General features: G+C 29.5%; 1 protein-coding gene across 1 annotated transcript; it reads left to right on the plus strand.

The window, feature by feature from the left end:
* The first annotated feature begins 9,238 nt into the window (after positions 1–9,238).
* On the plus strand, positions 9,239–12,870 carry LOC107853559 (uncharacterized protein At4g15970-like). Its single transcript, XM_016698551.2, has 3 exons — positions 9,239–9,580; positions 10,008–10,373; positions 12,266–12,870. The coding sequence occupies exons 1-3, from the start codon at positions 9,287–9,289 to the stop codon at positions 12,749–12,751; spliced, it is 1,146 nt and encodes a 381-aa protein (XP_016554037.2). The 5' UTR covers positions 9,239–9,286; the 3' UTR covers positions 12,752–12,870.
* The last annotated feature ends 205 nt before the right edge of the window (positions 12,871–13,075 follow it).

Raw genomic sequence — 13,075 nt, forward strand, 5'->3', positions numbered from 1 at the left:
ATAAAAATATTTTTGCCTTTTCTTTTGTATGAGAAGTGAATCTAGTGAGGTTGTTGATGTCATAATTATGTGTACTCATTGCTTAAAACTTTCTTATTTTTGATTGTTTTTTTAAGACTTTCGTACAAGACTTCTTTGATGTTGAGAGATTACTAATAATTCCTTCTAAAGACTTTCACTCTAGCAAGAATTTTTGCTGACGGTGTAGACTTTCGCATGAAAGATATCTTATCATCAGCAGAAATTCTTGCCGTAGCGAACGTCTTGAGAAGGCATGACTAGAAATCTCTCACTATCACTTGATATTGAGAGAATACTGATGATGCCATCTAAAGATTTGCGCCCTGGCAAATATTTCTGACGACGGTATGGACTTTTGCATAGTAGATATCTTGTCATTTATAATTAGAGAAGAGCGAACAATAGAAAGGATGAGAGAGCTCGTTTGATTTGTGCACTAACTCTGTCAAATTTTTTTGATAGGGTAATGAGCTTGTAGTTATGTAACATTTGATAGGCTTGGTAGAATTGGTTTAGATCACACGCTACGTAACTCCTTACTTATTAATTTATCAAATTGGTTGAGCAAGCTCCATTGAGCAACGCTCGATAAAAGTGTGTTGTTCAACTGTTGGGACCATATCTTCAGTGTGCATCAATACATTTTGAGCTAAAACAAACACAGCGACCCTCTGTGTATCATTTAAGGCTTTTGAAGAAAGTGTTCTGAAGGCCTTCTTCAATGACACAACTTTGAAGGTAGTGTTCCTGATCGAGCTCACAAGACACCAAGAATTGCATACCAACTTTGAAGATAACAACAACCAGCTTGAATACAGAATCAGCAAGCTCGAGGCAAGGTTGAAAACTATCAAAATTCACAAACTAGAGCAAGCATCTGATCTTATCCAAGAAATGTTGAAAGCATGCTATGGCTATAAAACACAATCAATTATAACCATATTGCTATCGAAGTGATGATACTCAATTTGCCTTTCAATCACGTTTGTGGTTCCGATCAGGTCAACAACATTGGACCTAATCGGAACCACAAACAAGAAGGCATGGGATGCAATTTAAAATTTAGAAATTGCCGCCTTCGCTTAGATTCCTTACTTTAACTGTAGTTGTTGTTGGCGGAAGTTTTCTGGACTTACTGTACATCATTTCAACCCTCGATGTCCTCAAGGCTGCTTTCTTCATCTTCTGGTATTTTCTATCTAGGGATAATCCCGACCCCGCTACCTAGTCGCAACTCCCTAGGAAAGTGTCGATCTGCAGTATTTTTATTTCAGAGAGACAACAAACGAATTTACATTACCGGATACACTTTCATATTTGCACTTGATTCAGATTTCTCATGTTTTAAGATAGTTCCATCAGCCAAATTCACGAGAAGTTACTTTTTACCCTATGTCTCTTCTTCAATTAGCTCTTAGATGATATAGTCTTTCATCAACTCCCCTTTCCCTCGCGGGCATACTTCCTCTGGCGTATAACCATCTTCTCGATCAACCCTTCCATATAAATTTGGGCCAGGAGAATTTCTATTGATTTTCCATCCTTGTTTGATACAGTGTGAGGCTTTGAAGATGTTCTTAGAGTCCAATGCACACTTAAAGTTAAGTCCAATCGTTATTGGTTCTCTGTAATGACACCAAATATTGATCCCTTCTCAAAACTTGACATGCATAAACACGAGCAACAACTATCAGTAATTCGTAATAGGGTATTTGCGCCATCTTCATGAGGCCCTCAGCCTTATCAATTCAAACCCATCAAACTTAACCGTACAATGCAGGATATTGTTTGACTGATCAATGCCTAATGGGTTAAAAACTGCATTCATAAAAATATTATACTTAAGGTGTGTTGTCCCGGTGACCTTATCAGTAATACTTCTTAACTCACACAAATATGATAGTGGATCTATCTGAACGCACCTTATTCTTTCTAGCCCATCTATGGCTTAAATTGAATAAATAGATGACTAGTAAATTGCAACATACGCCACATCTGTTGGAAAAGCAAACTGATATATCCATCTGTTGCAACAGATTATCAATATATTGTAAGTTATCTGACAGATGGAATATATTTTGCAACAAATTACCCATCTGTTAGATTTATTTTAAAGCAATTTTCTTTTCTTTTTAAAATATAATAAAAAGATAAAATATTGTATTTAGATCTATTTTTTTTAATTTACACATTCAAAAAGTTACCAATTTTATTTAATTAAGGGATATGAACAGTCGTGACTTTTTGTTTGACTAACCCCTTCCAATTCAATCATTTATAAATAGGTCCCTCCTTACTTGTTCGTTCTACTACACTTACAAATATGGTTGATCCAGATTCATACAAGAAGATTAATATCGAGTCCTTGCAGGAACTTCAAAGGCAGTTTGATAAACTCCAGAGGTATTTGACCAATTTTGGAGCAAGGCTGAGGAGGGCCCTACTGCTGCCGGATGAAAATCGTCCGGTTAACAATACTTATAGTAGTAATAATAATAGTAATAATAATAATAATAGTAGTAATAATAATTAGGTTATGTTTTTTTCTTTTAGCGTATGTTTGTATTTCCTCCTTTTGTATATCGGATCTACCCAAGGGATTCAAAAATATATGTTTGGTGGTCGACTTTGAATTTTTTATTCTTATTTAGTATTTAATTATCATTCTTACTTATTCCCTATTCTCAACATGTCGACAGAGGTTAATCTGATGTGACATATCGATCATATGTTGCAATAGGCGGTTATTAATAAAAAGAATTATTATTATTGAGAGGATGAAAAGACATGACATGGCTTTCTGATTATTTAATATAAAGAACGGTTCGTAAATAAATAATAACAAAATAAATGATAAATACAATTTATAACCGTAACAGGATGGTTATTTAATTTTAATAATTGATCGTGACTCTTCGACATATTTTTTTTAAATCTGTTTTTTTAATTTATATAATAAAAGTCACCAAAATTGGCTTAAAGATATGTTGATTATTAAAAAGACAGCTTATACATGTAATAAATATATTATCTGATGCAACAGATTGTAGATTTGTTGCAACAAATGGTATATCTATTGCAACTCAAAAAAATAGTTACTGAAAAGAACTTATCAAGTCACAACTTTTCAGAGTAATAAAAAAGCCACCAGTATTAATAAATAGAGGTGAACAGTCGCGCCTTCTTATTTTTGAATCTATTTTTTAATTTATATAATAAAAAAGTCACCAAATTTGGATTAAAGATAAAGATATGATGATTATTAAAAAGATATATGTTGCAATAAATATATTATCTGTTACAACAGATCATAGATTTGTTGTAATAAATTTTATATCTGTTGTCACAGATGGGTTATCTGATGCAACAAATATATAATTTGTTGTCACAACTCAAAAAAAGGGTTACTGAAAAGAATTTTATCAAGTCACAACTTTCCAAAGTAATAAAAAAGTCACCAGTATTAATAAATGGAGGTGAACAATCGCGCTTTTTTTCCTAACTCATTCAAATTCAATCCTCTATAAATAGGTCCCTCCTTACTCGTTCATTCTACTACACATATTTATTTATTTCTTGCTCTTGTCTTTCATATTATACCTTCAACTACTTTCTCTTCAAGAACTTGATTGTTTTTTTGTGTCTCTAGTAATTTTTTTTCTTGCTTTTTATGTAAATATACGTTGTATTACTTTCAAATTCTTTTCTTTACTTTTATTTTTACGTTTTTTGTCAATCTATGCGTGTTTTAGATATAGACGATCCAGTGTGGGATGTCGCTATTTTACGAAATGACGTACGGAAACTGCAGAGGCAGGTACATGATATAAAGTGGGATTTGGCCACTGTCAGAGTAAAGATGTTGCGGGAGATCCGCAGGATAAGAAGGGCACTGATGCTGCCTGTCGAAGATGCGGCTGGCGATAATAATAATAATGATAAATAATCTATTAATAATAATTAGATTATTTTGTTTCTTCTTTCTTTCTAAGTCTGTATATGTATTTTTATTTTTTTTAGTTTAATAAAAAAATTATGTTGGATCAACTTTAACCGTTTTAATTCATATTTAATTTTTATTCTTTCTATTATCTTCTCAACAAACATGTCGACGATTGGACATAAAGAGTAATATTGAATCCAGTAGCAATAGCAAGATTTAAGATTTATCTGTTGGATTTGTGGCAGTGGTTGATTTAGATTGTTCCAAACAGATTACGCATATGTTGCAACAGATAACTAGTCTTTCAACAAATAACTCCCTCCGTCTCAAATTACCCTACCCATCCCAAATTGAGATGGCACATTGATTAAGAAAAATAACTAATAACATGTCTAGTTTACCATAATACCTCTATTAAATGATGTTTACATTTTAATTTGAAGAAAAAGTGATTAATGCAAAGGGTAAAACATGGAATTTTTTTATCTCTTCTTGATTAATAAAAAAAAGACAAGTAAAATGAGAAATCAAATTAGAAAATTTGGGACGGGTAATTTGAGACGAAGGGAGTCTTTAATTTTCATTATGTCTATTATATTCTCAACAAATATGTTGACGATTGACGTAAGAAATAAATTTGAATCCAGTAGCAATTGCAAAACATATTGGTTATCTGTTGGGTTTGTGGCAGGGGATGATGATTTGTGTTGTTCCAAATAGATTAATCAGTATGATGTAACATATAATCAGTCTGATGCAACAGATAATACGTCTGATTCAACAAATAATAAGTCTAATGCAACAGATAACTAGTCTGTTGCAACAGATATATCTTCTGTTGCAATAGATTGCTCATCTGATGCACCAGATGAGTGATCTGTTTAAATTGTGTGCACTTATGTTGGATTCATGATCGGCTTCTATCCGTTGTTGGAAAAAAACAGTGGTAACTTTGTAACCCAGATGACAAATTCGACTAAAAATTATAATTTAACTTACCAAGGTCTCCTATGAAGTAATGTCAAAGTGAAAAGTGGTGATGTTCGAAATAAAATTTGATCTAAGAAATTGATAAAATAGCAGCAGTAGCGGTAACAACAACAACAATGGTCGACAAGAAGAAGATGAAGATGATAATGAAGTAGAAGATGATAATAATGAAGCGGAAGATGATGAATAAAGCAGCAACAGCAACAATGAACAACAATAATCGTGAAGAGAGAGAAAACAATAACGGATGAGAAGAGAGATAAATGCGCCTTTTTTCCTCCATTTTCTATTATATTAACTAACATTTGGATCAAAGTATAAATTTAAAAACTTGTGGGTTATTTTCAAACTTCTCCAATTTTCTTAATCCATAATAAATTAATTGTCACCTCCACCTAATAATTAAGACTTGTGTCACCTACACGTCATTTTAAAACTCTTTTGTCACCTACAGCCCAAAGCTCCAACTCTCTTAACGTTATTTTATAAAGTTGATTGAATATAATACATAAAAGGAAAACTAGGAATTTTATCTAATGTTAACAACATATAGCTTTGAACTCCCTACTTGGAAAATTAAAAACATGGTATTAAAGTGGAGAGAGGTAATGAGATGGATATGTTATCCATCGAGTTTCATACCTTGCACCTCAATTGCCGGCCCTCGGAGATTACTCAATTAAAAAATATGAGATACAAATTGAAAGCCTTATTTTTCGATGTATGAATCCAGCATTACTAAAAGGATTACCTAATTTCAAAAAAACGAACTGACATTAGAAAATGAAATTGTAAAAAAATATATAAAATAAGAATTATTTAATTTTTTTTATTTTATGATTTCATCTATCACATAAATAGATTCTTTCTTGATGATTTATGGATTGTGTACACAAACACAAAAATATCCTGACTTAGTTTGATTGCAGTAAGAGTTTGTTAATTTACGTCCATAAGTTCCTATGCAATTTTTTGTGCATGTAACTGGTTCGCATAGTGGGTTGCCACCTTCTACAATGTAATTTCCTTCAATGACAAAAATCATCAATAGAATCAAAGAAAAAATTATCTTTTGATCCATTTTTTCTTCTTGTTTATGTGTAGTAAGATATATATTTTGCAATGTTTGGGGAAAGTGGTAGTGCTCTTTATGTCAGAAGAATATTTTTAATATCTCAAAAAGATGTGTCTAAATTCACTATTTTAGTATTATGTTAATGGTTATTAACATTTTCTTTTAAAATTGGCAGATTATTATAGATTTATAGCAGGTTATTTGAGAAATTATTGAAAATTTAGATCTAGTTACTTCAAATTATTTTTATGGATCGAGTTAAACATTTTCTCATTCAAGTAACGTCTACTTTGTTATTGGAATATTGTTGTATATGTTCATTAGATCGGGTTGATTCATCTGTTTTATCTCATTGTATATTCGTCTGTTGCAGGATATAACTTGGGTCAACCTTGGTTTTAGCCGCCTCAACATATTGATTTCGAATTAAATTCAAAATTCTAATATATTATTTTATTTTTTTTGTACACCTAGGTAAATCTTTAGTATACATCTTCAATCTTGTACCTTGTTTAGGAGTGTATCACTTTATTATTTTGTACCTTATTTAAATTTTTACCTTATTTAGATGATTAATTACTTGTATAAACAGAGCCTTATACATTTGTTTTATTTCAATTGAATATATTCAGTTCAATCAATTCAAGTTCAACTATTCAAGTATTCGATTCGATTCAATATTCATTCATTCAAATTCAATTACTCATTCAATTTTTTTTCTTTTTTTTTTTTGCAATTTCCTTCAAAATTCTTTCAATTTTTAACATAGTATCAAAGCAAGGTTAATTTCGATCTTATATTAATTTTTTGCATTTTCTTTCAATTTTGAACATGGTATCAGAGCAAGGTTTCAATCCTGAATCATCTTATGTCAATTTTCGTGTTTTCTTCAATAAAGAAAACACTTCTTAACTTTTCGATTCACAATGTTTGGAACATGTATATTGACATAGTCAGTTCATGACGACTGCACTCATCACCTTCTCTCCCATCATCATATTGGTAGTATTTAAGATGGAATAAATCTACTATCAATTCATTTATCTTGGTAGTATCTCAATGTATGAAACAAGTCTATTGACTTGGTTCTTTTATGGAGACTACACTCGTCAACCCCATCAGTTGTCACATTAATCAATCATCATCAATCCTTTCTCCTCTCAAAGTTTGGTCACATTTATCACAAAGTCCATTCCTCTTCTCATCGGTCCTCTTCATCACAATATATTACGCAAGTTGGGGGTTCTTTCGTACCCTCCAACTTGAGAGGGGATATTGGAATATTGTTGTATCTGTTCATTGGACTGGATTGATTCATCTGTTTCATCTCACTGTATATTCGTCTGCTGCAGTACATATATTGGGCCAACCTTGGTTTCAGTTGCCTCAACATATTTATTTTAAATTAAATTCAGAATTCTTATATATTATTTTATTTTATTTTACACCAAGGTAAATTTTTATTAATATATATCTCTTATATCTTGTACCTTGTTTAGGAGTGTATGCTACCTTATTTAGGAGTGTATCACTTTATTATTTGTACCTTATTTAAACTTCTGCCTTATTTAGATGATTACTTACTTGTATAAATAGGGTATTGTAGCTCTATTTTATTTCAATTGAATACATTTAGTACAAGCAATTAAAGTTCAATTATTCAAGTATTCGATTCAACTCAATCATCCATTCATTCAAATTCAATTACTCATTCAATTCTTTTTCACTTTTCCCACAATCTCCTTCAAGCTTCTTCCAAATTAACACCTGTTTGGCCAAGCTTATTTTTTTTTTTTCAAAATTGCTTATTTTTTCTAAAAAGTGCATATTTTAAAAAAATTGAAGTGTTTGGTCAAGCTTTTCAAAGAAAATAAGTGCTTCTGGGGAGTAGTACAAGAAATTTTTCAGAAGCTAAAAAAAATTCAGCTTCTTCCTAGAAGCACATTTTTAAAAAGCATTTCTGAAAAAAATATACTTAAAAGCAGTTTTAAAAATTTGATCAAACACTAACTGCTATTGAGAAGTGTTTTTTTGAAAGGTCATGATGGACAACTGTTAAATAAAGAGGTATCTTTATTAACTTTCCAAATAAGAATGGTATATTTGACTCCATAATATAACTAGGAGTAAAATTAATCAATATATTAAAATAGAAAAATATTTTTGACTCTTTACCAAAAGTAAAAGCATTTTCTATTGAGGTTTACTTATACAAACTAGGGACCAATCTTATTATTAATGTTTAGTACTGCATCTTTAGAATTAACTAAAATTAGGCCGATGGAGAAAATATAGGAAACTAAGCTATACATTAAGGAGTAGTGATTTTTTTCAAGGATGAGGACCTGAAATCATTCAGATCCAAGTGCAGCGTATCTCATTTTGGGACTACCATTTAAGTTATAGTCGTAGTATCTAAAAATTTGTAATTTTATTAATTTTAAAATAACTTTAGATATCATTAGACTTGATAGTATCTAACTTCAGACAATTATGTAGTTGAAGTTCAGTCATTTTTGCTTTAATAACTTCAGTCATGTGTAGCTAGCTGGATTTAATCATCTATATATGCTGAATTTCAGACATATTGAGTAATTTTATCCACAAACCTAAGCAAATGAAAAAAGAAATTATCTTATACATTTTTATTTGTGCTGCCAGGATTTAAATCTTGATTTCTTATAGTGTTCATCGTATATACTTCATGGATGGCTAAGTCATACAATTGGTGCAATCTCCTTTTACTTTACAACGAACATTTTAATCGGAAGTAAAAGGAGAAAAATCCTCTCTTCATAATAAGATTACATGGATTTTTTTTCTAAACAAAAAATTTTCCTAATACTTCCAAATAGTGAACTAATTGCATAAACTAAAAAAAGAATTTAATGGATATGAAAATGTTGTAAATTTTTGTAATAAAGTTGTACGACCCACAGGGTTCTAATTTTGGGATCTAAAAGTAAATAGCCAGTTGAATTTACTATTTATTGATTTCTGCATATGTTAAATATATTAATTAGTTATTTTTAATTTAAAAAGTCATATAGAGCTAGAGGCATAGTGGTGAGTGAGACTAACTTTAGGGTGGGCACTGAAAGACTTTGAGAGAAGTTCGGCCAGGCTAACGCATGCAACGATATCGTCAGTATAAATAATTTTTTATAGTAATAATTTATTCAAAGAATATTTATACGTATATTATTTACACTGACGGACAATGTATGCTACTTAAAATCTCTTTCTATATATAATTCATGGCTTTTGGTATGCTCAAGAATTACAGTGACAAAATGGTGGATAATTTAGAGGGGGGAAGAAAAAACAAAATTGTAAAGATTTTCATCTTATTCTTCATTATTGCTATTAGTTGCCTTGTTCTTAATTATCACTCAGACACATACATTTTGGAATTCTTTCCAAATTCATACAAATCCATTTTTTCTCAAGATTTAAAGCAAGGGAATTTAATTCCTCCTTCATTATCAACTAATGACTCCAATATTAGTTGGAAGAAGAGCTCTAGACCAGAAAATTATTTAACATCAAAGGTGAGTTACTTATTTGTTTCTCTTTAATTAATCAAAAGAAAATTCAAAATTTTTATTTGATAGGTATAATTTTTAAATCCTTATCGCAAAATAATAGTATGTAATGTTTTACATGGATTTATATAAGTTAAACTCTTTTTATCTCAGTAGAGAGTGATAGCATAAAAATCAAGGTTATCCGTCAGTTTTGACCATCAATATTTAATACTTTTTGAATAATGTATTTTTAATAAGGAAAAGTTGCATATTTGACTGCTCGTTAAAAATGAATACATGCATAGATTCACTAACCAATATACATAATATAATATATTACGTGTATATTATACATATATAAATCTTTTGGGGGTGAACGATTATTTATGTTAAATTGTCAATTGTCTTATAATTATTTTCAATCATTACCTAATCTTGTTGTCATTTTCAGAAGAAGAATCAAAATAAATTAAAGAAAGTGTTAAAAGAGGCAGCCATGGCAGACAAGACAGTGATAATAACAGCACTAAATGCAGCATGGACAGCTCCAAATTCAATTTTTGAAATTTTCTTGGAGAGTTTTGTAATTGGAAATAATACAAAATCTTTGTTGAAGAATTTATTAGTTGTAGCTTTGGATCAAACTGCTTATTCTCATTGCTTGAAGATTCACACACATTGCTATGCATTAATCACCAAAAACGTTGATTTTTCTGGAGAAAAACTATATATGAGTGGTGATTATTTGAAGATGATGTGGAGGAGAACTGATTTTCTAAGAGTTGTTCTCCAAATGGGATATAACTTCATCTTTACGGTACGTTTCTTATAGTCTGTTTGATCAAACTTTGAAATATCAATTAATCTCATTTTCTTTACAAAGTACTCCCTCCGATCTGCATTGGTTTATGTGACATTTTTTTTTCTCCATCCAGAGTCTATTTAAGTAATCTTTAAAGCTAAACTAATTAGATTGATTTTAATATTTTAAAAAGTAAATTTTAGATATTCAAAAGACCTATATGAAAAGTGTGATTTTTCTCTTGTCAATAAGGTAAAATTGACATTATAAAATATTAGTTGAAACTTACGAAGTTCAAATCTCGAAATGTAAAGAGTGTCACATCAATTACAACAGAAAAACTACTTATTTTAGAGAATTGAGGTGTTTGCATTCTTTTATAAAAGAAGTAAGTGATTTGAGTTGTAGAAATTGTTTTTTAGAAGCTTTTCCCGGAAGCACTCTTGGGACCTTGGCTAAGCACATATTACCGTTCTCATATTGGTAAAAAAGCATTTTTAAAATTAATTAGTCAAACACTAATTATTGCTATCAAAAAGTACTAATTCTTCGTAACAATTCAGACGAAAATATTTTTCAAATTAAGTAGATTTTAAAAGTCTTTGGCAAAATACACTTAAAGAAAATCTACTTTTTAATTAGCTTCTAGAAGAAAGTATAACATTCTTTTTCGCACGAATCTATATCTATATATATATTTATAATCTATATCTATAATCTATAATCTATAGTTTATAATATATTAAAAATGTGAAGACCCTTATAAAAGTGATTTGAATTTTTTGTCCTTCATTAAAACACTCCACAATAGATAAAATCGTCTTTTCACATTTTTCTTTCAATTATTGTCATTGAATAATTTTTCATAAATTAATATTTTGAAATTAATAAAAGTCCTTATTTGATTTAGGTAAGAAATCATAATATTCAACACTTCTAAATCAATTAGAATTTTACCTTATATATATATATATATAAAATGACATGTTGAAATTAATTAAAGTACTTATTTGATTTAGGTAAGAAATCATTATTCAACACTTTTAAATCAATTAGAATTTTACCTTATATATAAAAAAAAATAGTTCTACAATATATACACACACACAAGTATTCGGTAGTATAGTGTTTGCTTAGATAAATTTAATTGGCTTTTGATGAAAAAGATTATACTGAAGCTTATTAGCCATGTTTTATTTTTAAAAAAGGTCCTTAAAATTAAAACATGATCAGATTCATCCATATAGCGTAGGTGAATACCTTTAATTATGTCAAAATAAAGACACCGATGAAGTAAAAACTTGACTCTTGAATCAATAATTTTAGTTGTTAATATGCAACTTGGCTAGTATTATTTTGGTGCTCTTCAATTATTTCTTTCTATTCTACTGAAGAAAAATAAATTGCCCTAACATTATTCGATTTTGCACTTTATACATTAAAACATATTATTTTTAGGTTATGAGTATTATTTTTGTTATAAAACTTTATAAGTTAGAGCGTAGCTTTTGCTAATAGATCTCTAGGTTTGTGATTTTCAAGCTTTTTTTCTTCTGAGCAAAAATATTTTATATTTCGTAAAGTTAGACAGGTTGTTTTCGAAACTCAAATAGTATTGAAAAATTATTTAGTGTTAGAATATTTCACATGGATAAATATATGTCGCATTTAAGAAATATTATCAATATCACAACAAATATTTTTATCAACATTATAATTTTCTTCATATATATAGTTAAAAATAGAAGTAGGACAATTGAAATAAAAAGAATAAATACTTTGAGCTTTTCCTAAGTTTGCTCAAACAAAAATGAAAACAATTTAAACAAGTGCTTTTGTATCTTTTTTATACCTTTTTAGTGATTTGATGAATTTATTTTCTTCGCCTTTTTTTGGTATTCTTTTAGGATGCAGATATATTATGGTTTCGACAACCATTTGCGCATTTTTATTCAAATGTGGATTTTCAAATTGCTTGTGATCATTATCTGCACGACTCATTCGATCCGAATAATGACCCGAATGGAGGATTTAAGTTCGTGAAGTCAAATAATCAGACGATACAATTCTACAAATTCTGGTACAAATCGAGAAAAATTTATAAAGGAAAAAATGAACAAGATGTGTTCAACATAATCAAATATGGTCCATTTATCAAGAAAATTGGATTGAAAATAAGGTTCTTGGACACTGCTTATTTTGGAGGATTTTGTGAACCTAGCAAAGATCTTAATTATGTTTGCACAATGCATGCAAATTGTTGTGTAGGTCTTGATAACAAAATACATGATTTAAGAATGACTATAGATGATTGGAAAAATTATATGACTTTGCCAAGTAGTGAAAAAGGGTCAAAGAGACATACTTGGACTGTTCCAAGAATATGTGGATAAATAATATATTAATCACATGAATTAACAACCTTTTTCTTGTAAATGTAAAAATTTCACGTGTATTTCTTTGTGAAAGACTAAAATTTACTAAATTCAAGAATAGTATGTACTTGTGAATATATTTTTCAAGAAAAATTGGTGTCAATTAGCATGATATATTTCCTAGGAATTATCAAGGAAAAATAACGAGGAGGTATCATTTTTGCAAGTAAATCTATAAATAAACATTCAAAAATGAAGAATTTATTCATTGTGAATTCAAAGGAAATTCTCTTGATAACGTATGTCTTCCAAAACTTGTATCATAAAGATGACTGAAAATAT

This window comes from Capsicum annuum, chromosome 1, assembly GCF_002878395.1.
Source record: "Capsicum annuum cultivar UCD-10X-F1 chromosome 1, UCD10Xv1.1, whole genome shotgun sequence".
Classification (NCBI taxonomy): Eukaryota; Viridiplantae; Streptophyta; class Magnoliopsida; order Solanales; family Solanaceae; genus Capsicum; species Capsicum annuum.